Source organism: Perognathus longimembris, chromosome 19, assembly GCF_023159225.1.
Source record: "Perognathus longimembris pacificus isolate PPM17 chromosome 19, ASM2315922v1, whole genome shotgun sequence".
Classification (NCBI taxonomy): Eukaryota; Metazoa; Chordata; class Mammalia; order Rodentia; family Heteromyidae; genus Perognathus; species Perognathus longimembris.
In genome coordinates, this window is record NC_063179.1 from 40,247,683 (window position 1) to 40,274,614 (window position 26,932).

General features: G+C 47.9%; 2 protein-coding genes across 2 annotated transcripts in view; both read right to left on the minus strand.

Annotated features, from left to right (window-relative positions):
• Positions 1-330: 330 nt before the first annotated feature.
• On the minus strand, positions 331-14,642 carry F2r (coagulation factor II thrombin receptor). The gene is made up of 2 exons (XM_048368333.1): positions 14,416-14,642; positions 331-3,360 (listed from the first exon to the last, which is right to left on the minus strand). The coding sequence occupies exons 1-2, from the start codon at positions 14,501-14,503 to the stop codon at positions 2,162-2,164; spliced, it is 1,287 nt and encodes a 428-aa protein (XP_048224290.1). The 5' UTR covers positions 14,504-14,642; the 3' UTR covers positions 331-2,161.
• Positions 14,643-20,636: 5,994 nt separating this feature from the next.
• The window catches only part of Iqgap2 (IQ motif containing GTPase activating protein 2), a 236,914-nt gene continuing 230,618 nt past the window's right edge, over positions 20,637-26,932 (minus strand). Inside the window, exons 35-36 of the mRNA XM_048368331.1 lie at positions 26,197-26,305; positions 20,637-21,575 (exon numbers count right to left, since the gene is read on the minus strand). Of these exons, the coding sequence (XP_048224288.1) occupies positions 21,462-21,575; positions 26,197-26,305 (223 nt within the window). The 3' untranslated portion in view covers positions 20,637-21,461. The remainder of the gene's footprint in view (positions 21,576-26,196; positions 26,306-26,932) is intronic.

Sequence of the window (26,932 nt, forward strand, 5' to 3'; positions counted from 1 at the left end):
AGATGCATGCATGGAAATGTCACAATGGAATATTACTTTGTACAAGACACGAGTTAAAGGGGAAAGGATCAGGAACTACAGGGAAGGCCAGCAAGCACAGGAGAGAGGGCTACAGAGGGGTCAGGGCACTCCTCCTCCCACACCCGGGCCTGGGGCCACGATGGCTCCCAAGCCTGCCTGGCATTCTCTGGGGACTTCCCCTTCCCTGCTGGGCCCTGCCCGCCCCTCTGCAAATTCCCTTCTCTCTACTCTGTGTTCTTCAAGAAAACCCTTCAACTGTGCTGCTCCACCAGAGCCCCAAACACACAACAATAACCCATTACAAATAACTCCAAGCACATTTTCATGTTTATTAATATAGGGTATAGTAACATTAAAAAAAGATGAACATAAACAGTAAAACAAGTGATGACAGTTATATTAAGTCAGAGGTATTTTTAATATGTAGACTAGATAAGGGCCATAAACTTCCCCCGATTTAGACAAAATGGAACTATCACGCTAATAAAATCAGTGCTAGCTTCTATTTACAATTATATTACTTTCATGTAAATTATCCTATGCTATTGGGAAATACTTTGCTCTTTAAATAGATATTTCACTTCGCAATTTTTCTATTTCTTTTGGTTTGTTTAACATGCCATGATGTTCTTTAATCAGAAGATATATCCCAATCTAGTTTTCAAGTTACTTTGTCAAATGTGAAGCATTTCCTATGCTTGATACTTCTTTGAGGTTTAAAAAAATGCATTTACAGTTATCTCATTAACTCTGAAGCCAAGTAAATGAAAAACACAGAATTTTCTTAGCTTTCAATATCAATTCCTTTGTCTCCTATTATTCTAACCAGAATGGCACACAGGACTCCATTTTATTTTTTAACATACCTATGTTTTAAAAGAAAACTTGATTTAAGGCATTTATTGATGAAAACCATACATAAAAGGCTAACCAATGTAGACCAAAGGGACATGCTTTTAAAAGAACACAGCCTATATGTTTTCATCTGCAACAGTAACCACAGAAAGTAGAAACCCAAATACTCAAAGTTCTTTAGCTGCCAGTTCATGCTCATGTGAAATACACGTGGCTGCATCTGGCTAAGAGCAGTTCTTGCTGTAAAGAATGGCATATTTATTCCATGTCTGCCCCACCCCATTCCTGCCTCTGGACTTAGCTCTTACCAGGGCGGGTCTTCCTCCACTCGGAGGGCCTGGCACCCAGCAGAGTGCCCAGGGCGGAGGCCGGGTCTCACAGGACGGCTCTAGGACACGTCTCATTTTCCCTGTTTTCAGCTGGGCGGGGATATCTTTCCCAGTTCTTACTTCCTGGAATGTCACCTCCTACTTCCTCCCATTTCTAAGAGATAGCATCAGTTCACCCCCGCCTCTTGGGGGACCCCGGGGCATGGAGTGAGTGTGTCATCTGGAAGGTTTGGGAGGGAGGGAGGGCCTGGTCAGCATACAGCTCTGCCATGTACTTTCTGCTCAGAGTCCTCATGACCTCCCGGGACACACTTATGCAGTGTGTAAAACAACAACAACAAATGCTACCCATACCAGATGGGCTTTCCATGTGTTTTGTTAATCTTACAAATCTAAACTTCGATACATTGAAAACGAGACACACCAGAACTCTTTTGTACACCCAGACAATACTAAGTCTTTTTAGCCTTTCCTAACTTAAGCACTGTTGTCAAACAACTTAAAGACAGCCCTACTCACAGAGTGTGTGCAAAGTCCAAACTATGGAATCCTTCACTAACTAGTGGACATCTGCAGATGTCCAGGGCTAAATTCTATCAATTCAGATGCTGTATATTAAGTTACAGAATCAGACATTATTTCCATAATTGCCGGGGAAAGAAAGAGGGTTTCCAAGTGCCTATTCCATAATGCACTTTAAATGATTATGTGTGTGCGCGCATGCATACATGTATATAAGTCACCTAGATATAGGAAAAGGTGACATGCTGTTACTGTGGCACTGGGACACTCCCTTGGAATTTCTAACATTGTCTCCTGTGCTTATGACCTCTTCTGGTAATTAACTCGTCTCTATGTTTGATGGCTTTTGTAAGAAGCAAGCGTGCATATCAGACCCCCACTGCTTCAGGTGGTAAAGTAATCCCTTCTGTTTAACCTCTCAGTAGCCCCTTGACCTAGGTCAACAGCTTTTTGTAGATGCTGTTGTTCAGGTGACTGGAGCACGTATCCATTTTACTGGGCATCAGCTGCCCGCTGCTGTTGTAACTGTTGGGGTCGGAGCTCTCCTTGCAGCATAAGATGTTGTAGAGGTGCCGCTGGCACTCGGAGGAGGCATAATAGTAAATCAAGGGATCGATGCAACAGCTCACGCTGCTGACGCAGACGCAGAGGAGGTAGGCGAAGTAGGCGGCCTCGGTGGCGGGGCTGGGGGACAGGAATAAGTAGTGCATGATCAGGAGGATGTTGGTGGGTCCAAAGCAGAGAATAAAGATGCAGAAAACAGCAGCGGACAGGAACAAGGCCCGGGACTTCTTGCTCTGGCTAGCGACTGTGGAAGAGCTCAGACATCGGATGATACACGTGTAGCAGACTGTGGAAATGATCAACGGCACAAAAAAGAAGACAGCCGAGAAGGCCGAGAAGTAATAGGCGTAAAAGCCCTCGAGCAGGGTTTCGTTGAGCACGTCGTGGCAGGTGGTGATGTTGAGCCCGGGGACCTGGGTGGTCTGTTCCTTGAGAAGAAGAGGCACCACTCCCGCGATGGCCATGGCCCAAATGGCCAGGCAGACGAAGGACGCCCGGCCCAGGGTGCGCCACGACAGGGACCGGATGGGGTACACCACGGCCAGGAAGCGGTCGATGCTGATGACGGTCATGAGCATGATGGACGCGTACATGTTGCAGTAGAAGGCGGCCGTGGTGAAGCTGCACAGCGCGGAGCCGAAGCGCCAGTCGCTGCCCGCGAAGTAGTAGCTGACCTTGAAGGGCAGGACGGACACGAAGAGCACGTCGGCCGTGGCCAGGTGCAGCATGTACACCACGGCCGGCTTCTTCACCTTCATCTTCACCACGAACACGGCGATGGCCAGCACGTTGAGAGGAAGGCTGAGCACGAACACGCAGGTGTACACGGAGGGGATAAAGACGGTGAGCCACGGGCTGGTCAGGTACCCGGACGCATCTTCGGAGATGAACGCGGGAGGCGGCTTTCGGACGGGATCGCTTCTATTCAAGGGGATTAATCTGTGTCTGGGGAGCACCGTTCTGTTTTTCTCCTCATGCTCCTCCATGGGGAAAGGTTCGAAGCCATTGTCATTAGAATTCCTGAGGAAAAATGATCGGGGATTCACGGTAACATTGGCTGCTTTTGACTCTGAAAAACAAAATTGTAAAAGTGAATGGATTAAGAAAGGACATTTTTCTTTCCTTTGGGGGCAGGGAGGGATTCTTCTCAGGGGAGCAGGTGGCAAAGATCACGTCATGCACAGATAGCTTTTTTTCCGGATGAAGTTTGTAACCTAACCCACAATATTGTGCAAAAAAATAAATAAATTAACCAACCAACCAAAGATTGGTTGTCCCGTAATGAGTAATCGCATCACTGGAATGTTATTTGAGTAGGGACATGCTCATAAACAGCATAGGATTTCAGAAAATATCATCATAACAACAACAAAAACACAAAGAAGTTCACATCTATAATTTCCTTGAAAAAATAAAGCTATGCAGTGTTGTTTGATGAGAGTAAACCTTTTTAAATTTTGCTTCCCCACCCCCCCCCCCCCCCAGTCCTGGGCCTTGGACTCAGGGCCTGAGCACTGTCCCTGGCTTCTTCCCGCTCAAGGCTAGCACTCTGCCACTTTAGCCACAGCTCCACTTCTGGCCATTTTCTGTATATGTGGTGCTGGGGAATTGAACCCAGGGCTTCATGTATACGAGGCAAGAGGCCATATCCCCAGGCCCCCCCCTGCCCTTTTTTAAGTGCTCATACTGGGGCTTGAACTCAACTCAGGATCTGGTTTGTCTACCTGGTCTGGCTTTGAATCTCGATTCTCGTTTCTCAACCTCCTGAGTAAGCTAGGTTTTCAGGTATGAGCCAACAGCACCAGGCTTAAAAGTTCTATTCTATAGCAGGTGCTGGTAGCCCATGCTTGTAATCCTAGCTACTCAGAAGGCTGAGATTTGAGGACTGTGGTTTGAAGGTAGCCCAACCAGGAAACTCTATGAGACTCTTATTTCCAATTAACCAGCAAATAAAGCCAAAAGTGGAGCTATGGCTTTCTCAAGGCTAGTGCTAGCCCTGAAAACAAAAACAAAAAACAAAAACAACAAAGCAATAACAACAAAAAAAACAACTAGGGGACTTCTACCCAGGCCTTGAATTCAAGTCCCAGTACTTTGTTTTCAGTGACAGAGCTTTAGAGATCGCCAGCGTCAGTAGCTGTGGCATTGTGAAATTCATATTCAGGCCTCCTCCCGTTCGTGCACCAAGCTCTGAACATTCCTTTGTTGTTGTCCTTGCCCCCGCGGCCTAGGCACTGTCCCTGAGCTTTTTGCTCAAAGGTAGCACTGTGCCACTTTGAGCCACAGCCCCATCTCCAGCTTTTTGGTAGTTAATAGGAGATAAGCATCTCACAGATGTTCCTGCCTGGGCTGGCTTTGAACCGCGATCCTCAGATCTCAGCCTCCTCCGTAGCTAGGATTACAGGAATGAGCCACGGACGCCTGACTGGCAATAATGTTTTGGATGCAACTGTAAAAGTGCGGTCGACAACAGCAGAAATAGAAACTAAGAGTATGCTTAAATCAATTTCCAAAATGAAGAGCAAAACGAGAGTTAAGTGGATCCAGATAGCGGCCTGGCAGTGAGAGGCGGAGGGAGGTCCAACTACCTCAGCGAGGTCCCGAGGTCATGAGGGAGTCCACCAGGGGGACTGGCTGCCTGGGAAAACATCTGTCACAACAGAGGTCAAAGGACTCCAGCAGTGAGTTTCTGGGTACAGACCTGCAATCACCTCTAATAGACTCTAATACAGTGCCCTGCCTTCCTGTATTACCCTGTGCAAAGGGACCTACTATATCCTAATGGGACTGTCTCTGGCAGAGCTCAACCTTTCTAAATTCAGCTTAGAGGTGGGCACTCGCGGCTCACGCCTGTAACCCTGGCTATTCCAGAGGCTGAGCTCTGGAAATTGCCGTTCAAAGCGAGCCCAGGCAGGAAAGTCTGTGAGACTCTTATTTCCGATTAAAGAAAAAAAAAAAAAAAGCTGAATGTGAAGATGTGGCTCAAGTGGTAGAGCACTAGCCTGGAGCCAAAAAAGCTCAGGGACAGTGCCCGTGTCCTGAGTTCAAGTTACAGGACTGGCACCACACAATGAAAATCAAACAAAACCTCAGCTCAGCATCATGAACATGGGATTCCAGTAGCCTTCTGGCCTACAAAACAGGCAGCAAAGAGATCCACATAAAACATGACACTTTGGAAACTATAAAAATCAAAAGATGTGAGAATTCATTGTTTTCTCCACCCCCACACCCCCGCTTTGCAGCTGGCTCTCAGACCCCACTGTTTGCTTACTGGGCTGTTTTAACTTAAAATGGAATGGAATCTTAGGTTCCGCTTCCCTTCTCGTGTGTGTGTGTGTGTGTGTGTGTGTGTGTGTGTGTGTGTGTGTGTGTGTGGTCTTACCAGGTAGTATTTGTACTTATAAACAGGTAGTATTTAGTATTCAGTTTGAGATCTGTAATCCGAGTCTCACACTTCCCGTGTTTTCTGGAAGTTTCCTTTTTTTCTCTTTGAGGTGTACCTAATGCACTCTGCATTCACCTTGCCTCGGTCACAACTGACATCTCTATGGAATGTGGCCTCACCCTCAAGCGCATGAAGCACGTGTGTGAACCGGAAGAAGAGACGGAACGGGCTGGGGCACTTCAATACCACAAAGACCAATGTCTGGGAAAGTGCTGCGCAAGGACTCTTTTCTTTTACTGTTATTTTTATTTTTCTGTGCTGGTACTGGGGCTTGAACTCAGGGCGAAGGGCACTCTGTTCCTTAGCCTTTTCTCTCAAAGCTAGTGTTCTACCGCTTAAGGCACACCTCCACTTCTGGCTTTTTGGTGGTTAATTAGGGATAACTGTGTGATCTCACAAACTTTCTTGTCTGTCCTGACTTTGAACCTCTATCCTCAGATCTTAGCCTTTTGAGTAGCTAGCTAGTCTTATATAGGCATGAGCCATAGCACCCGGCAGGAACGTGAAGCTAAAAGGATTCCCTAAGCACAGCTTCAGGAACCAGGAAGACTTTTGTGAACACACACGCAAACAACACAAATCACATCCACACACCACCACCCGGAAGAGTGAGTGCTACAATCTGAAACCTATTGATGACTCCTAAACCAGGAACGAAATTGCCATTAAGCTTTACACCGAAAACTTTGGCAATCAGTCTTTGTTTTCCAAAATGTCTTTCCTGGTTAGTGTTTATGACAGCAACATTATACCCTGGAAACAGGCAGTATTTATAACCCAGCACCTAGGAGGAATGCATAATCCTTTGATTAAGTATCAATGACTAAGACATTACCTTCTCTTGCCATTAAAAGCCGGTATTCCACTTTTTGTGAAATTTAAGAATGTCAGCAAAAAGGAAAAAAATATATTTAAAAAATGCATCCCAGCATCAAATCACCAAGCAGCATCCGATCCAAGCCTGGTGACTAGATATTTCCAAGTAGCTCAAGACCCTCAGGGTGACATTGCAGGTCAAGGAGAAAGTATGCGTGGGTGTGCCACAGAGAGTGTGACTCATGCCGACTGCTGCTCTCACGAGGGAGTAACACAGCCACTTCGGATACTTCTTGCTCAGTTTCCCTCAGGGCAGCTTTCTCTAAATGCCGCTGGAGTGGGTTATTGAAGACGGCATATTTGTAATTAGTTTAAATATGGACTCTCACCGATATTGAAATTAGAGAGTAAAGCTCTTCCTGACTTTGATGTGATCTGGCTGGAAGCAGAGAAACCCATGATTAGATGCTGGGATTTAGACATCAGTAAGCCTTGGTTGTGATTCAGAGTTCTGCCCTTGGGGCTCATCCTTTTGGGGAATTAACCAAGCAGATGTCCGGGGACCTTGCCCCTGACCCTACACAGAGCAGGCCTGCTGTGCCCTACACCTCTCCACAAACTGAAGAGAGCCAAGAGAGGGATGCTGAAAAAACAAAACAAACCGAGGCTGTCAAGTGGGAAGCCGGGTGCCACTGGAACGCTCCATTCCAGCTATACAAAAAGGTGCTACTTTGGTGGCAAGAACAGAACTCCTTCAAGAAATGGCAGGAGAAATGGTGGATGTCAGATCTACGGGAGGAAATGCACAACGTGAGTGCATCTTCCAAGAATATTCGTTAGGTCAGAAAGACTTGGAGTTAATTAGAAGGATCTTGCATTGGCCAAAGACAGGACAATCTGATCATCAAAAGAATAATGTTAGAAATGAACTGAAACATTTCATCTATGTTAAGATCCATGAGTTCCAACTGCAGTCAGCAGATCTAGTCTGTAAGATAGTCTTCAGGACAGACAACTCAGTTTCTCTGACAAGTAAATAGTAATAACTTTCACTAAAGAGGGTAGATCTCATCTACTCAAGAGGCTGAGATCTGAGGATTACAGTTTGAAGCCAGTCCAGGCAGAAAAGTGCCTGAGACTCTTATCTCTTAATTAGCAAAAAAAATCCAGAAGTTGCAAGTGGCTCAAATGGTAGAGTGACAGCACTGAACGAAAAGCCAAGCAAGGATATGAACATTTCACAAGGAATGTACTCACTGCCCTATTATGTAACTGTGCCCCTTTTGCACAACACCTTGTCAACAAAATTTAATAAATAAAAAAATCATTTCACATTAAAAAAAAAAAGAATATGAAGCCCCAAGTTCAAGCCTCAGTACCAGGGTGTCTGCATGTACACGTGAGTGCACACACACACACGAGGGAAGAGACATGTCTTTGATCTGAGGACAATATGTTAAGTGGAGTTTTGGAAATGTTAGATGGAATCGGAGCTGGCTCCATCTATTTCAAGCGTGGGCCTCTAGGTACCTCCAGGAATGGGGAGGTAAGGCAAAAATATAAGTACATTACAGGAGCAAAAGAGGGCCGAGGGTGTGGCTCAAGTCGTAGCGCCCTTGCCTAGCAAGCTGGGAGTTCAAAGTTCAATCCTGAGAACAACAACAACAACAAAACCCCCCAAATTAACCCCCCCCCACCAAAACCCACTTCTAATTACTGAAGTAACATAGCACTCCCCTCCCCCCTTCTTTCACGAAGCAGATGAGCTTGCCTCTCCTCACAGCTAGTGAGCAGCTATGAGAACTTGAGCATCCTGGGGGCCTTGGCAGACACAGCAATGGCCAGGCCTTCCCATCAGAGGCCCGCGCACACAGGAATTAGGAAGAACCCGGGGCCGTAAGATCAGTAAAGGAGCCCACATCTCTGTGGCAGGAAAGGCAGGCGTGGAGATGGAGCCCAGTGAACACGGATTGCAGGGTGGGGAAGGGGCTGGGCCTGGGGCTCGGCACAGGCTCTGCTGGAGACGCAGGCAGGCAGGCAGGCAGGCCGGCCTGGAGGCGGCGGGGAGCAGGGCGGTTCCAGTTCAGTGCTGTGTGCACCGGGCATACAGACACACAAGGGACGCACACAGCCCTGGCCCCTGGAGCCTGGAGTGGAGTGGGGATGCTAGTGGGCTTTTGTGGGAGCCCCTCCCATGTCTGGGCCCGCCTTTCCCCTGCTCCAGTTCCCAGTGCGCAGTTACCTTCACTCTTTACCTTGCTGTCCGGAACACTAATATGCAATCAAGGATTGATCCCAGGTTTCCCCCGCACCCTGGCTGCCTCCTTCTCCAGTCCCGTGGCTGTAAAACTACTTAAAGTTAAATAAATTAGGCCCTAGATGAGATACAATCACAGCGAGGCCTCCGGGAAAGCAGGCTTCTTCTCGAAACTAATAAAGAAAACCTTCCTTGTTTCCACCAAGAGACAAATCAGCAAACTTGACGCCCTATGCTTTAAATTATGGTAGAGACCTAGCAGCGGCTATGATATTATGAGTCACTTGTTTTGTTGTTGTTCCTCCCCCCCTCCCCCAAGTACTGGGGTTTGCATTTAGGGCTTTAAGCTCACTCAGCTTGCATGTTCTGCTGTCCCTCTACCACTTGAGCAATGCCTCCAGCCCTGCTTTTTGCTGGTTATTTTGGAGATGGAGCCTCATGGACTTTTCTGCCAAGTCTGGATTTGAATTGTAATCCCCTACCTCTCAGCTTCTGAAGTAGCTAAAATTATAGGCACGAGGCACTGGCTTCCAGCTCTTGATGAGTAGTTTTAAAAAACAGAATAGTGTAGAAAATATTAGAATATATACCATGAAATAAAGGTGTCTATTGCTGGGTAAACGTTACTTTTTTTATATGTAATGTGACTGTCAAAGCACCTTTACTGCATACATACCTACTGGGTCACAATGTAAAGTGTATTTCTTATACTTCCTGCTCTTGGCTAGAATTCACACCACACACACACACACACACACACACACACACACACACACACACACACACACACACACACACAGAGACTTTTCTATAGCCCTGAAATGCCTGACTTCTAATTTATCAGACTTGAAATGTAGGTGATATCAAGTCTTTTTAAAAAATTATACAAATTTGTTGAGCTTGTTTCCCAATGTAAATTACAAATAATCATTTCAAATATGTAGTTATTTTCTGAAACAAAGAATAAAGGCCCGTTCAGATATTTTAAGTGGCAAAACTTCACTGGACATCTTAGACTAAGTTACTGTTATATCTGGGGACAGAAAAGGCACCGGCTAACGAAGCATCTTGGTTGATACAGAGAGGTGTGTACATCAACAGGTACGGACACAAGCACCGGGGAGGAAGAGGCAGGAAGAAAGAGGCCACAATACAGTGAAGCAACCAGGAAATTCTGATGGTTAAAACTGCAGCACCCTGAATACTAAATGAAATCAAGCTCACGGCCTGTCCCGACAACTTGCGTGTAGTATCTGTAGTAAAGGGAAAGCGGAGCCCAGGACTGATGAAACTCGGTGAAAGGGGATTCTCCAGACATAAAGTCTCGAGACAGGTTAAGTTCATGGAGACAAAAGGCAAGGGGTTGGAGAACACTAGGTACTGACTTCACCACGGGCATAAGCTTCCCTTTTGGGGAAGAACAATTGGAACTACATAGAAGTAGCAATTACACAATATGGAAAATACACGATATGCCACTGAATTTTACTTATTTAGATGGTGCTGGTATTGTGCTTTGAATATTCAGATTCTCACACTTTCGCGGGGCTTTTTTGCTTGGGGTTTTCACTCACAGCTGGCACTCTACCACTTGAGCCATGCCTCAAACGGGGTCTTTTGTTAGTCAACTACAGAGATGGAGTCTCTCGGACTTTTCTGCCCGCCCTGGCTTTGAACCATGACCCTCAAAAATCAGCCTTCGGAGAAGTTAGGATTACGAATGGTGCCCATCTTTTAATTGTATGTATTAAAGTGGTGAATTTTATGATAAGCGAAAGTCACCTCAATTTAACAAATAATAAAGTTAGGAGGGAAGAAGGGTGGGATAGAGAAAGAAAGGAGTTCCTGATGGAAAGAGGGATGCATATCTGAAATGAGAACAGCAGTATGAGAGACTCGAGGCCCCGGGGACCTCTTTGGTTTAAAGTCCTCCTTTAGTTCAAGGTTCAGCTGGGCTCCAGTGTGTTCTGGTGCCAGAGACAAAGGTGAAATGTTGGGGGGGGGAGGAAGGAAGGGGGAGAGAGGACACAGGGAAGAATGGCCGGAAGTGCCTTAGCGGAAGGAGCCAATTCAGAGCCTCTGAGGAAGAGCAAGTCAGTGCTCCCAGCCCCGGCGCTAACGCGTGCCACAGGAAGGGCTCAGGATGCTGCTGGAGAGGTTCAAGGGGACAGTGGAGGAACCAGCAGGCAGCACGAGGGATTTCCCAGGTGACATCTGGGGACACTTTAAAATAACCCTTCATTCAAAGAAAGGGAGGCCAAATTAGGAGAGAACCTACCATCATGCGATGCCACCAAAGTAAAGGCAAGATGAAAGAGAATTGGAAATAGAAGCAAACAAATACATAAATATTGGTGGAGAAAAGTATTTAATGACTTGCTAGTTCCTGGGCAGTTTGAGTTTTTTAGACTTGCTCAGAGTTTGCTGGGCAACTAAGGGCACAACTTTCACACAGGGTTTAGCCTGCTGGGCCTGAAGATGAACATCTTATACTAAGGGCTAATTTGTATGTTTATGAGCAAGAGAACTATTTATGGCCGCCTTATCACCTATTAGCAAAAGTAAGCGGCAGGCGAGCACTGTCTAGGCATTTACTACATGCCTCTCACCCTGGGAAGGAGTCTGGCCTTTCAAGCTAAGTGAGCCAGACTTTGCTTTCTAGGGGAGCTGCAGAACCCAGTGGGTTACCTCTCTACCCTGAGAGAGGTGGAGTCTGGGTGACTCTCTACAGGACTGGTAGAAGAACCTGGTACTTAGGAAAGACTAGATTGTGTCAAGTTTCACCCCAGCCTCTTATTAGACTGGCAAGTTGGTTGTTCTTGCTCTAGCTTTCCTCACCTGGAAAGCGAGTGCCACCTACCCAAAGGACCCTGTGAATTGTGTATGTAAGCAAGTGTGTGTGCGTGTGAACAAGCGCTTCCTCACTGCTCTGCAGAACAGCTGTTTCTAACTAATCAAATGGGATGGGTGAGGTATGGAAGGGCATTCTGGCCTGGGGAAAGAAGCCAGAGAAAGCTGTATTCCTTGGGGGAAAGAAACAGACAGTAGGGTTCAGTGAAATGGACATGCATGTTAGGGGTCCTAGAGAGGGACTTGGGGAGAGGCACCTCACGCTTCACTAAGGAACTGGTCGTGGGTGAGGAGACCAGCAGAGACTCACCCACCCACGGTGCTTCACCACAGCCACCGCAGCTGTTCTCGACCATTCGCTCCACAGATCCTTATACTGGGACACTGGCTCTGCTCACGAGCATGAGGCCTATCACTTACACTGCCTGGTCAAGGGCAGGGAAAGTGGCTTGCAAACGTTCAGGTTTCTTGACAGATGTGTGCTGAGTGCAGATCGGCTGGAGATGCGATGATGGATACCCGGAAAGTATGATCTTGGCTGGGGGAGATGAGATCCCCACAAAGGGACAAGGCGGAAGTGTCAGGAAGTAGGTGGGAGCAGGAAGTTCCAAAGTACTGCAGCCAAGCTCAGACGGGTGGGCAGGGCCTGGCCTCTCTCCCTCAGCCGGGGCACAGTCAGGATCAGGACAGGTCCCATCCGGCACTAGTATTTTACCACAGACATGGAATGGATTAGACTTGCTGGTATGCAGCTGGGCACGGGTGGCTCAGGCCTGTAACCCTAGCTACTCAGGAGGCTGAGATCTCAGGATCGAAGCCAGCCTAGGCAGGAAAGTCTGTGAGACTCTAATCTCCAATAAACCACCCGGAAAAGGCCAGAAGTGGCACTGTGGCTCAAGTGGTAGAGCACTAGCCTTGAGCAAAAGAAGCTCAGGGACAGCACCTAAGCTCTGAGTCCAAGTCCCAGGACACACACACACACACACACACACACACACACACACACACACACACACGAATGCAATGATCATAAAAAGCAAACAGTTTTGGTTGATTTTTTTTTCAACTCCCTGAAGACCAAGGCCCCATGATTGCTTGTATCCTTTGGCATGCTATGGTTTCTGGGCCTTAGTTTCAGAATCAGAGAAAAGAAATAAGCTCTGTCCCCAACGTAACAGTGTTTCTTGAGAGGGTTGAGAAAAGACAAGTGAAGTGGGAATTCTTCTGGCACTTAACAGGTAGTCCTTCCCTTCTTCTCTCCTCTCTTCTTGCCCTCCCAAGTTGTTCCAGAGTCCAGTATGGATAAATTAGCCAGTGTCCGGCCTTTCAGTTGTCTGCGTACATCAGCACCATCCACCTTAGCCTACCCGCTGCCTTCCACGAGGAAGTAAGAGGCAGGGTGGAAGCCATCAGTTTTCAAGTCCATTCCCTGTAAGAGTGGCAAGGATGGAGGTAGGATTTGGGTACACCTGTCCTCCACCCATGAATCTCAAACAAAGATCTGTATTGTCAAGCGCTTTCCCCAAACACAATTCAACATACCGCCTAACAATACGTGAAACCATACACCAGTACACGGGGTATTTCAGGAGTTCTCCACATTTCCTCCCACACCATGGATGACAGTGTTCCATTGGCAGCTTGGGGCCCCATTTGGGGCTCGCTCTGATTTTCCCCAAGGGCATCTCTTCACATGCACACTGAGCAAAGAGGAAGTGCAGGAGCACCCTGTCTTTGTCACCTCCTAATCCTGATGTGTAGGCGCAATAGAGGGTGCATTCTTTCACCGGCCGCAAAACGCACAAAACTTTCTTCTGCATGTAAAACATGGGGAACCGTTTCCAACGGATCACTGCCACAAGAAATTCTGAATCGTTTCCCCCCCTATTCCCCCTATGCCTTTACCACAAACAACTCTCCAACTGGGCTTCCGAAGAAGAAGAGGGAACAGACGAGGAAACATTTAACCAAGTTAAGCAACGGCAATCACTTGGTCAAAGCAGCCAGAAACTGGCACGTAGGCAATTTGTGTGGGCCTGTATTTCAGGTGAACCGACTCCTTCCAGAAGATGAGACAAGCTAGGCTCCAAAGGTGTCTAGTGTGACAGGGATCCTGGTTCTGAGGAGAGAGGTCCTTGTCCTCAATCCAGAGGGAATGGGGGGGGGGGGGAGGTGGTGTTTCTGGTAACCAAGCACCCCCACCTCCCAGTCCCCCCCTGTGGCTATCCGGTTAGAGGTTATCTCCCTGGATGTCACCGTCTGGCTGCCTCCCGGGGAGAGAGCTGAGCTGAGGATGGCTGGAGGTTACCGTGCTGTGGGCTTTCCTTTACATCCCATTTCTTCCCTGAAAACGTGCATGCACACGCATGCACACGCACACGCACACACACGCACCCAACAAAAGAGAACTCGGCGAGGGCGGCTCTCTCGGCTCTGCATGGAAGGCAGGGCCGGAGCCTCCGCGGACCCCGCTCACACAAAGACGGAGCGGGGCGCGGAGGAGAACCGGCCCTCCTCCCCGGCCCGGCGGGGCTTCCCGGTCTCCGTCCGTCCAGGCCCTCGAGGGGGCCCCCCCGGCCCCCGACGGGCAACGGAAAGAGGGGGGGCTGGGGTGGCGCGCCCCGACGCCTGTAAGGCTCCAGGAGGAAACTGAGGCAGGGACGGGGCCAGGGGCAGGCACCAGCCGGGCCGCGCGGCGTCGGGCTCAGCGCCCTCCCCCCCCACCCGACCCCCCGACTCCGGGCCGCGCTCACCTGGCTCCCCGGCAGGGGTGCGGGCCGACCGCAGGGGGCCGCACAGGCTGAGGCCGGCGGCGACCAGCAGGAGCCGCCGCGGCCCCATTGTCCGCGGGCGCCGGCTCGACGCGGGGCGGCGGGCGGGGGGACGCGGCCGGGCGGGCGGGCGGCTGGGCTGGGCGGCGCGGTCCGGCTCGCGGTTCGCGGTCGCCGCCGGGGGGCCGAGGCCGACGGAGCCCCGAGCGGATCGCTGCCGGCGGGCGTCCCGGCGGGAGCGGAGCTGGGACTCGGCTGGCGGCGTGCGGGGCGGGCGGGCCGGCCGGACTCGACGGGGCGGGGCGGGGCCGCACGGGGGCGGGGCCGGACGGAGGGGGCGGGACCGCGGGTGGGCGGGGCCTCGAGGGGGCGGGGACAGCGTGCCTCAGCCACGGGAGGACGGGCGCCCTACTCCCCACAGGTCTGCAGGGGATCCCAAGGGTGGCTGTTCTGAGGGGAACTGGCCACCTCTACCCGAACACCCGCCTGGCTCCCACTCTCCTCTCTCCCTACCCCGGGGTGGCTCTCCCTGCTCCCGGGGTGGCTCTCCCTGCCCCCGGGTGGCCCTCCCTGTCCCCGGGGTGGCCCTCCCTGTCCCCGGGGTGGCCCTCCCTGTCCCCGGGGTAGCCCTCCCTGCCCCCGGGGTGACTCTCCCTGTCCCCGGGGTGGCCCTCCCTGTCCCCGGGGTGGCCCTCTCTGTCCCCGGGGTGGCCCTCCCTACCCCGGGGTGGCCCTCCCTGCTCCCGGGGTGGCTCTCCCTGCCCCCGGGGTGGCCCTTCCTGCTCCCCGGGGTGGCCCGCCCAGCTTTTTGGTGGTCACTTGGAGGTGAGAGTCTCGTGGACTTTTGGATGCCTTGCAACGTCAGTCTTTAGCTCTCGGCCTCCTACCTAGGACTCTAGGTGTGCGTGTGCCCTCAGCCCCGCCGCCCAGCACTATCTTTCTGTGCTCTTCATGAACAGACACTCTTCATCGCTTTTCCTCCGAGATGCTGTTGGACTTTTAGAGTCATCGTTATACAAAGAAAAAAAAAAAAAAAGAAAAGCAATTAAACTGGGAGCTGCCACTGATGGTAAGAAACACCCCAATGTCCAGAGTTGTGGACCACGAAGGGCATCTTCGAAGCAGCAAACGGCAATTTGAAGTAGAAAGGTTCCTTGAACACAGGCCTTGGGGTTCTGGCACATCTGGCCTCCCGTGGAGATAGCTGCCAACAGGTGGGCAGTGCACTGTGTGGACACGCTGAATCAGATCTAACCCCCGGTGCTGGACAGAGCCAGATTTCACCACTCTACACAGAATGGCATGAACACTTAGGAATTGTGTGCTTCTCACATTTTCTAACCAATATTTTCAGACATGGGATAGTTGCAGTTAAATAAAAGTACAGAAACCAACACTGTGGATAAAGCAGAGACTAACCCTCTGTCGCCTCTCCCAAGCCCTCCCTCATTACTGCTAACTTTTCTATTCATCATTCAAGAAATTGTACTCTCATACAAAACAAAGCATGTATATCCTTAAGAGAATGCAATCATAAGACTATGGGTATGCTTCTAAATGTTACTTCCTGGGTGAGAGATGTGTTTAATCATTTTATAGAACTGTACATCTTTAAAGCATGCTTTGGGGGCTTGGCTGTTAGAAAAAGAGCTCCCCCAAACAATGAAATATTTAAGTTATTTGTGCACAGTAGTAAAGGTGCCCTTCAGAGAGAGTGGCGCAGAATGAGGCAATTTCTCCTTGCTTGAGTATTCCCCAGACACTGTGGTTGTCACTGGAGTCATCACCAAGAGCGAAACCCACTTCCAAAAGCAACGGAAGTGGATTCCTGGATCCCCCTCCCGATCTCTGGCTCTAGAATCTCCATGTTTGACAAGCACACGCTCCCCAGTGACGGTGACATGAGGGCTCCCAGAGCAAAGCTTTGAGAAACATCACAGGTAAGATTCACTTGGAGGCCTGAGGACCGAAGCCGTAGCCACTGCTAAGCCACGCATGGTTTGGCTATTACATTTCTAACACATTCCCATGCCCAGACGAGGAGGAATGCATTTTGAAAACCATGGCTTTAGGAGATCCGGAAAAGTAACTGAACAAGATTGCACATACCATTGGACTGCAATGTCCAAAGGGGGTTGGTTAAACCCAATCTAAGAATGCACAAGTCTCTCACATAAAATGGCCTGGTATTGCACACAGCTTACACATAACCTTTAGTGGACTTTAAATACGATACAATGGAAATGCTATGTAAATTGTTGTTACACTGTATTGTTTAAGAAATAATAATGACAGAATGGACATGTTCAGCACAAATGCAATTTCCCCTCCCAGTATTTTCCGCCATCCCATCTTTCATCTTAGAACTTCGTGACACTGGCGCTGGGATTTTCATTTTCTGTCTTAACTTGCCTGGCAGCAAGCAGTGTGTCATTAGCCTCCTTTCCATGTTCATGGCATTTACGAGGGTATTTACGGACCTGGAACCATGATCCTCCCAATCTCCACCTCGCACACAGTTGGATTACAAGCATGTGCCATCGTGCTTGGCCTCCGCATTGGCTTTCTGGTTTTGTTTTTACCATGATTTGAACTCATAGCCTCAAGGCTGCTTGGCTTTTGTGTATGGCTGGCACACCTATCTCTTGAGCCATGCCACCATCTAGGCTTTTTGCCAGTTATTTTCAGAGGCAGCCTCAGACTTTTCTCCCTTGGCTAGCTTTGAACTTTGATCCTCCAAATCTCAGCCTTTTGAATAGTTAAGATTACAAACATGAGCACCTGGTGCCCAGCTCCACATTAAAAAAAAGAAAAAGAAAGCAGCAAATTGTAATTAAGTAAAATGCTACCCAGCAGCCAGTCCATTTCGTCTTTTCTTGCTACAAGCCTCTATTGGTATTTTGGGTTTGGAGAGAGTGGCACACTATTCTTATGATTTAGGGTACTGAGAAAAGGACAAGCTCAGTATTTTACCAAGAAAAACAAGAAGAAACTGGGGTGCCAGTGGCTCATGCCTGTATTCCCAGCTATTCAGAGGGCTAAGATGTGAGGATCATGGTTTGAGGGCAGTCTGTGTGGGAAGGTCATTGAGATTCATCTCCAATAAAATACCTCCCCTCCGCCCAAAACAAAAAAGGCAGAAGCGGAGCTGTAGCTCAAGTGGTAGAGAGATAGTCTTGAGCAAATGCAGCTCAGGAACAATGCTCAGGCCCTGGGTTCAAGCCCAAAGACTGGCACAGACAGACAGACAGACAGACACACACACCGGTAAGGCGGCAACTTTTGCTGCAGTTCAATTCGGTGGACGCAGTGTCATAGATCTCTTTGCTAACTTTCCTTCCCATAGATTTAAACTAGGAAATGCTCTCCTGTCCTGAGTAACACAGACGCTCTCTGGAGAGTGAGAGGATGTTTATCTTCGGACCTGGTCAGTGAAAGCTCCACCCAGCCACGCAGGCGCAGGGGGCTGAGGCCCCCAGGCCCCGGTCTCCTTTCTTCCCACTGCCAGCACCCGTGTCCGTGTTTCATGTGTTCAAGGCACAGCCAAGACTCTGGTCTTACAGAGGGACTAAAACCAAGCTGCTGTCCTGTGGAGCACAGAGACTCTACTCTAACCCATTCCCGTGACTTGGCTTCAGTAACAGAGGCCGCGGTTTTCACAAAGCTAACCAGCAGTGAGGCCATCTGGGGCTCACGAGACTGTGTCATGGGGCTCGCTTTCACCACTGACCCTTCTGTGGTTCACCTCCTGAGGTATCTGAGGGCTGCCACAAACTCCTTCTTACCCAGAGTCATAAAATTCCCATCATGAATGGCACCTCAGACTGGTGTCCAATCACACACACGTGCATGTGAGTGCACACACACACACACACACACACACACACACACGTCAGCACGCGCCCTATGCAATCACACAGGGGCTCTGCTCTTTCTGGGCCACTAACCTCTGAACACAGTGGCCGGGCTTCCTCCCTCTCTTGGCACCGAGAGAGAGTTCATTCTGTCTGGGAGACTGGCCACAGGGCTTCTCCACTGTCTTTTGGCCTTTTGGAAGTGCCAAGTGCCACAGTGGAGTTGATGGGTGCAGGGGACCCTCACAAAGATCACTTCTGTAGCGTGGATAACGTGGCCAAATATATATCAAAATAGAGCCAGCTTTGCAAAATCAAATTATCCCCCTAATCAACTGGATTCTATTAAATATATATTACGGAACTTTTATTATTATAAACTCTATTGTTTCCTGGGGAGGATGATTAAATGTGCAATCTAAAAAAACTAGTGTGACTTATAAGGAGATCTATAGGTCTATATAAACTTGTTATTAAACATCATGGATTGAGCTGGTTGCCAGTGGCTCATCCCTGTAATCCTAGCTACTCAGGAGGATGCGTGTGGAAAGATCACCATCCAAGACCAGCCCGAGTAGAGGAATTCACAAGACCTATCTCGAAAATCCCCATCTGCAAACCACTGCTGGATGCTCAAGTGGTAGAGCACGAGGCTGAGGTCCAGAGTTCAAATATCAGTCCAGAAAAAAAATCCTTCAAAAGGCATCCTCATCTTGTGCCAACAGAGAGCAAGCTCCACTGGCTTTTCTGGAAGACACTGGAGCAACAGGAATCCCTTTCCTCACATACAGATGCTCAGGGCAAAGGCCGGGGCAAAGATGCTGGGAGAGACTGGCTCTTGCCTCCAGACACCATTCCATAACTTCGCCTGCCAGACATTTCTATTAAAAGCCCTTCTTGAAGCAGGGAGGAAGCTTAGCAACCCCTGGCTCAGAGCCCTACTTTTCAGTGCATGGGTTTGTCCTCAAGGCAACACTTCATTCCTTTAAAAGCAAACTGCATTAAGGCTCATACTTGAAAAAAATCATCCGCACATCCACAACCAATTGAGACAGCATTTGTTTGAAGGGACTCACTTCTTGGTCAAAAACTATCCACCTGGCCAGTCACCAGTGACTCACAGCTGTCATCCTAGCTAGGCAGGAGGCTGAGATCTGAGGATCTCTGGTCGAAGCCAGCCAGGTCAGGAGACTTACCCCCCAGTTAAAATCCAAGATAAGCTGGAAGGGGAGCTGTGGTTCCAGTGGTAGAATACTAGCCTTGCACAAAAAAGCCCAGTGCCCGGGCCCTGAGTTCAAGCCCCACAACTGCCCCCCCCCCCCCCCGTGCCAAAAAAAGTATCCCTGAAATAATCACTAGTAGAATCTGTTACTTTGAGTCATTTTTTTTTTCCCAAATTCTCAGTCTTAAGTTTGTCTGTGCCACAGGGGCATATTTTACAATTGCTAATAAAGCTTATTGGAGAAATGAACGGAGAGTCAGGGACGGACATCCCAGCTGCATCCGAGTTCCTGTTGTGGTGCAGACGGTGCAGCTGTCCCGGAGTTCCTCTCCCTTCCTTCCTCTTACGAGAACCACCTTGCTCTCCTCCCCTGGTTTGAGTTGGGTGCACAAATAAATATCACTCTTTTTCTGGAGCGGTGGATGAGGTTTCTCTTGACTGGATTAGGTCTCGAGGAAGAAAGCTGGGTGTGTTGGGACTGGATTAGTTATCAGCAGAGTGGCTTGTTCTAAAGCAAGGGCACTCGGAGCGTTCTCCTGCACGTGGCACTATATGAAGCACACGGGGCGTGCATCAGAAGCCAAACAGGAGCTGGCATCAGGCTCTCACACGTCCACAATGGTGAGCTACGTAAATACCTTTTCTTCCTACAGAACTTAGCCTCGGGTGTTTTGTGATAGCAACACAAAACAGACGAACTAGCGGTGACCACAGATTAAGCAGAAGTGACCCGTGTAATCTGAAGTCACCCGGGACCCCATTCTGGCAGCTTGGTTCCCTGCAGCAGCCCGTGGATCCAACATTTCCCTTTGAACGGCTGAACTTTGGTAAAAAACCAAAGCTACTTAAGAGTATCGTACTGCCTATCATAAGCAAGACCTTATTTCTTTTCCCAATAAGCCTCTGATAACAAGAATCTTGTACCCACTACACAATTTAGATTTCCTAAGACAGTGCAGACGTCGTCACAGTCACGGAGTCGAGTGTTGTGGCACACGCCTGCAATCCCAGGACTCTGGGGGCTAACGGCAGGAGGGTCAGGAGTTCGAGGTGGGCTCAGGCTACACAGTGAGGCTGCGTGTCAAAAAGCTAAAAAGGAAAGGGGGCGGGGGAAGGCACGTCAATGGAATTAAGTAACATTTATTTTACATAAAACAATTTTCAAAGAATACATTTAAAAACAATCTAGATACTGATTTGGTAGCATTACAAAAAAATTGAGAGGCACAATTGTCGTATGCAGGTAAATCGAGAGGGGTGGAAGCGGGGCTCTGACACTGTCCATGTCATTCCTTGGGCACTAGAGACTCTAGTGTACTAGAGTCTTTGTAGGAGTATTGTACTTTCTTTTAGTAGGAATAAATCACATAAAATATATACTTTCATACAGAAAGTGTTACTGTATTCTTACTTTCAATTACTTATAAAAACTTCATCTCGAATTGCACAAACGTTCTCTTTAAGATCAATATTTTCCAGAGGACAGGGCTTCAAACTCTACGGCTAAATAATTCATTACAAATTCATTAGGTTTTACATTTCCCCCATAGATCAAAAAAAAAATCTATGAAGAATTGACATTATTCAAGTGGGACATTTTAAAATTTCTCATAGGAAAATAGGTTTACACATTTGTCCCTAATCACCTAAAACTTGTCCCTCTAGTTTAACACAAATCACAGGGTATGGAGAGCTCAATCAGAGTACTTATAGCTATACCACAGTACAACATGGATGTGTTTACATTAAGTCATTGCGCGTGTGTGTGTTATCCTACTGTAGTATCAAATTATCAGAAAGGCACATGGGTACATTCTTCCGAACAGTTTTGGTCTTTTAAGAAAAATCACACGTTTAAGAGCAGTGATTTCAATCATGTTTAAAAACAAAAATACTAAGCAAATTCATTTCTCAATCCAGATGATACGGAATCCATGGTCTCCGCAGGCACTTCACTTCCCGTAGAACTTCTTGTTGAGCAGGTAAATGAGAAGGTTGACATTCACCTTCACCTTATCGAACATTTTCATCACAGCCGCTCCTTCATACTGCATCTGGAGCAAATCCTGAAACCACAGGAAACAGCATGGAGTCTCAACTCTGACATTCTGCAAGTATACTAGAATTTATCTGGTGACAAAAGTAAGATCCAGCTGGTCTAATGACCCAGATGGAGAATGGCATCCTTAAACTTCAGTGATCATTGGAATTGTCTGGTTCCAAACAGAGTTTAGGCTGGGCGCAGGAGGGCATGCCTGTAATCCTAGCTACTTAAGAGGCTGAGATCTGAGAATCATAATTTGAAGCCACCCCAGCAGGAAAAGTCTGTGAGACTCTTATCTCCAGTTAACCACAGGATGCCTCAATTAGAGCTGTGGCTCAAGTCGCAGAGCACTAGCCTTGAGCAAGAGAGCCCAGGGACAGTGCCCAGGCCCCGAGTTCAAGCCTGGTACACACACAATTGCTCATAGCCTAGTTAAAACACAGATTTCTAAGCCCCCATGGATTCTCATTTGACTGAGTTCCCAGTTTATGGTGATATGGGTGGTCAGGGTGCCACACTTTGAGAATCACTCCCCTAGATGATAGAAAGGATTCTAAACTATAAATGGGAGCATGGTAGCTCAGTGGGGAAGTGTTTGCCTAGCATGTAGGAAGGTCCTGAGTTTCATTCCTACTCTTACAAAAATAAAAATCAAAGGACTCAATGAAAGAAAACAATCACTATTAATTATCTATCTATCTATCTATCTATCTATCTATCTATCTATCTATCTATCATTATAATTCCCAGTCAAAAAAGCTCAAATTCTCCACCTAAGCATGCTCTCCATTGTACTCTCCATTTGTTGTAGAGCAAATTAATATTGCATGTCAACTGATTTATTTTTTATTCGTTAAACACTGAATTTTTTGTATGTACTGTCTATTTTCCAGGGGGTCGGTATTGGGGTTTGAACTCAGGGCCTCATCCTCCCATGGCTTGCTGGCTCAGCTGGCTCTCTGGTACTTCAGCTATACCTCCAGTCCAGCTTTTTTGCTGGTCATTTTGAAGATGAAATGTTAGTACTTCTCTTTTTCTTCTTTTTTCTTGCCCTATCTGGCTCTGAATCATGATCTTCTGGACCTCAACCTTATGAGTAATTAGTGTTACAGGCATGTGATACTGGTGCCTACTTTAAAGTCTATTTTAGAGTATAGGAAGTATGTATACTTTATAAACAAATACATAGGCATGGAGATAAGGACCTTATTCACAGATGAAATAATGACCACCGTGTGCGGACCACTGTGCCAAGCAATTCCTTACAGATCCAGACTACTTTTGCTCCTGCATTGAAGATAAGCCCTTCTTCTCAGTCTTTAACTGCTATGAGATAGGTAAAGGAAGTCAACTTTGTAACACCCATAACTGGGTCTCACAGTCATATGCACGAGACTAAGTGGCAAGTAACATTTCCCCCACAGCAGACCACAGGCAGATAAAAAGGCTTCCCGGGCTGGGGATATAGCCTAGTGGCAAGAGTGCCTGCCTCGGATACACGAGGCCCTAGGTTCGATTCCCCAGCACCACATATACAGAAAACGGCCAGAAGTGGCGCTGTGGCTCAAGTGGCAGAGTGCTAGCCTTGAGCAAAAAGAAGCCAGGGACAGTGCTCAGGCCCTGAGTCCAAGGCCCAGGACTGGCCAAAAAAAAAAAAAAAAGGCTTCCCCACACAGCAGGCTTCATCCCCAAACTACTCTGGAATAAGCCTAGCTCTATCTTTCTGGTTTGTAGATCTGGGAATTTCTTTAGTCAGTTTGTCTTTGTGCCTTTCCTAGGGCTTGAACTCAAGGACTGAGCATTGTCCTTGAGCTTCTTTTGCTCAAGGCTAGCACTCTACCACTTGAGGGACAGCTCCACATCTGGCTTTTTGATAGTTTCTTAGAGATCAGAGTCTCACAAACTTGCCTGCCTGGGCTGGTTTCAAACCCTGATCCTCAGATCTCAGCCTCCTGAGAAGCTAGATTACAGGCATGAGCCACTGGTGCCCAGCTAATTTCTTGGTTCTTAATAATACTTGAGCACTATGTTAAACAAGGGTACCTGCAGAGACTGAGTCATCTTTGAGAGAACTGGGACTCTTGCCAGCTCCCCTTTCCTCTTCCTCGATTACGGCCCCCCCCCACTCCCTAGCCCCAGACTGTATGTAATTGCAATCTTGGTTAACCTTCCTAAAATCCACTGGGCTTTCTGCAAAAAGGGTGACAAGCACCTACCTCACGAAATGACACACTACAAGAAGGGCAAGGATTCTATGCTCAGGGAAAGCGGTGGTGTGATAGGAGACAGAACGGACACAAAGCAGGATAAGCCAATCTCTCAGGGGCAAAAAGCTGCAACTACAAAGATGTATTGAGGCTGATGAGGTTGAGGCCAACTGCACACGGGAAACAACAGTGGGTATTAAGAAAGAGAAGCCATTGGATCTGGGAGGAGATGAGAAGAGGAAGAGTCAAAGTGATCCTAATCTAAGCTCCAATGAGTTGTGAAGACAATACCCTCATGAGGTCAACACAAAAGAAAAGGAAGAAAGAACAATATCCATTCTTCTTTATTGAGCTCATAAGGCCTGCTAGACAGAAAAGGAGTCTGGCTTCCTCCCTTGAGGGGCTGGGAATTTCAGGGCGCTGAGCCACGGGCTGAGCTGGCAGCGTAGCCAGATCTTACATCACTCCCGAGGGCTCGGCCAGATGGTTCACACACATCCACACACACACAGGCAGGGAACCTGCGGGCTTTTGTACAGACATCCTGAGACTCAAGCAAGTAGCTATTGTGTGAAAAGCATTATATAAGAAGGAACAGCTCAGCAGGGCGCTGATGACTCACACATGGAAACCTAGGCTGAGATCTGAGGATGGTAGTTCAAAGCCAGGCTGGGCAGGAAAATCTGAGTGACTCTTATCTCCAATTAACTACCAGAAACCTGGAAGTGGAGCTGTGGCTCAAAGTGATAGAGTGCTAGCATTGAAGAAGCGAGCTGAAGGACAACGTCCAAGACCTGAGTTCAAGCCCCACAACTAATAACAAAAAAAAAAAGATGGAAAAACGTTGTCTTTTCCTGTAGCCAATTTTGTTATAGAGGTGAAGGGTAGATAAACCTTTTAGTGTACACCCCACCTCAGTCTTTATGTTTTTCTTTTTCCAAAACTAGACTTGGAAGACTTGTGTTCAAGTATGCTTAGTTTCAATGTATAGTTGAAAAAAAATAGGATAATTCAAAATATCCATTTTTTGTCTACTTACAGGGAGGTATGTGTTTGGATAATGTCTTCCATTCCTGTGAACCAATATTTTTAAACAAATAGATCTAAGAGATGGATGCAAATACTATTCCAGAAAGGAGAAAGAGCTGGCTATCAGTGGCTCAGATCAAGAATCCTAGCTACTCAGGAGGCTGAGGTTTGAGGACTGTGGTTTGAAACCAGCCTAGGAAGCAAAGTCTCTAAGACTCTTGAGCCGTGGCTCAGTGGTAGAATGTTAGCCTTGAGTGAACAAACTCAGGGATAGTGCCTAGACCCTGAGTTCAAGACCCAGTATGCAACACACACACACACACACACACACACACACACACACACACACACACACACACACGAGAGAGAAAAGAAGGAAAAAGAGACTCAAACAAGTTCCATACTGGGGTATATATTGTCTCAGAGAAGGAAACGCAAATTTCCACCAAATACATACTTTCTAGTCTTTATTTTACACTCTTTTGAGTATTATTATATCCTTTTTGTTTAAACTCCAAATAAAAACATGGCTTAGAAAAATCTACTGCTGGGGATGTAGCTTAGTGGTAGAGTGCTTGCCTTGCATACATGAAGCCTTGGGTTCGATTCCTCAGCACCACATATATAGAAAAAGCCAAAAGTGGTGCTGTGGTTCAAGTGGTAGAATGCTAGCCTTGAGCAAAAGAAGCTCAGGGACAGTGCTTAGGCCTTGAGTTCAAAACCCAGGACTGGCAAAAAGAAAGAAAGAAAGAAAGAAAAACAACTTACTGCTACAGTTTACCTATTAAGAGCATCTTAAATTCCAACAACTTGAGGAAAAAAAACTCAGATTTTAAAATACCTCTGACACTTAAAACAAGCATGTAATTCACAGGTGCCTAGCTCCATTTGTAATCTTAGCAATGCAAGAGGCTGAGGTCTGAGGATTGTGGTTTGAAGCCAACCCAGGCAAGAGAGACTTTTTTTTTTTTTGGCCAGTCCTGGGGCTAGAACTCAGGGCCTGAGCACTGTCCCTGGCTTCTTTTTTGCTCAAGGCTAGCACTCTACCACTTGAGCCACAGCGCCACTTCTGGCTGTTTTCTGTATATATGGTGCTGAGGAATTGAACCCAGGGCTTCATGTATGCGAGGCGAGCACTCTTGCCACTAGGCTATATCCCCAGCTCTGCATGAGACTTTTATCTCCAGTTAACCACCAAAAAGCCAGAGGGGGGAGCTTGGCTCAAGGGGTAGAGCACCAGCCTTGAGTGGCAAAGCTAAAGGGATAGACAAGCCCTTGTACTGGCACAACAAAACAAAACAAAAGGAAAACACTGGTAAGGAAGGCTTGTGTCTGCGGTGTGGTAAATATCCCTGTTGGCGTGAATGGTCACGGAGAACACGCCCTGTCTGCGGTAATCCCACTCACCTGAATATTGAGCTGCACCTTTTCCATGTCCACTCCGAGGACTTTGGATCTGACGTCAAAGATGCCCACATCTTCAGTAGCCATGATATCAAATGTCACATTCTTAAACCTAGAACGGGAAGGAACGGTCACACACACACGGATTACCCATGATGTAAATTCATAGAATGAAATAAATTCGCAGAATCCCAGCTTAACACAATGAACAGCCCTGTGGGAAAAAATCCCAGAGAAGACACTGAACAGCTCCCAACGCCGTTTTTCTACTCTGTTCCCCGCAAACCAGGTGTGAAGGCTGTCTAACTCCCAACTGCCCTCAGGCCTGGCTCCAGAGCTGCTGGGCCCAGGCAGCCTCCTGCTAGAGACACGCGGCTCCCGAGCACTTGACACAGGGCCTTCATCACGAAGGAAATAAACAGCCTGGTCCTTGCTCTCCAGAGAATCAAGTATACTTAGAAATGTAGGATGGCCACAAACAGTGAGGACTGAACACTGAATTAGCTGGTGCCAGGCTAGCCCCCAGGACCGCACATGGTAACTTGGTTAATTTTCCATTTTGGAGCCAGTCCTGGGGCTTGAACTCTGGCTCTGAGCTCTGTCCCGGAGCTTCTTTGCTCAAGGCTACCACTCTGCCACTTGGGCCATAGCTCTGTTTCTCGCTTTTTTCCCCTTCTTCTTCTTTTGGTGCTTACTTGGAGATAAAGAGCCCAGGCTGGCTTTGAACTGCGATCCTCAG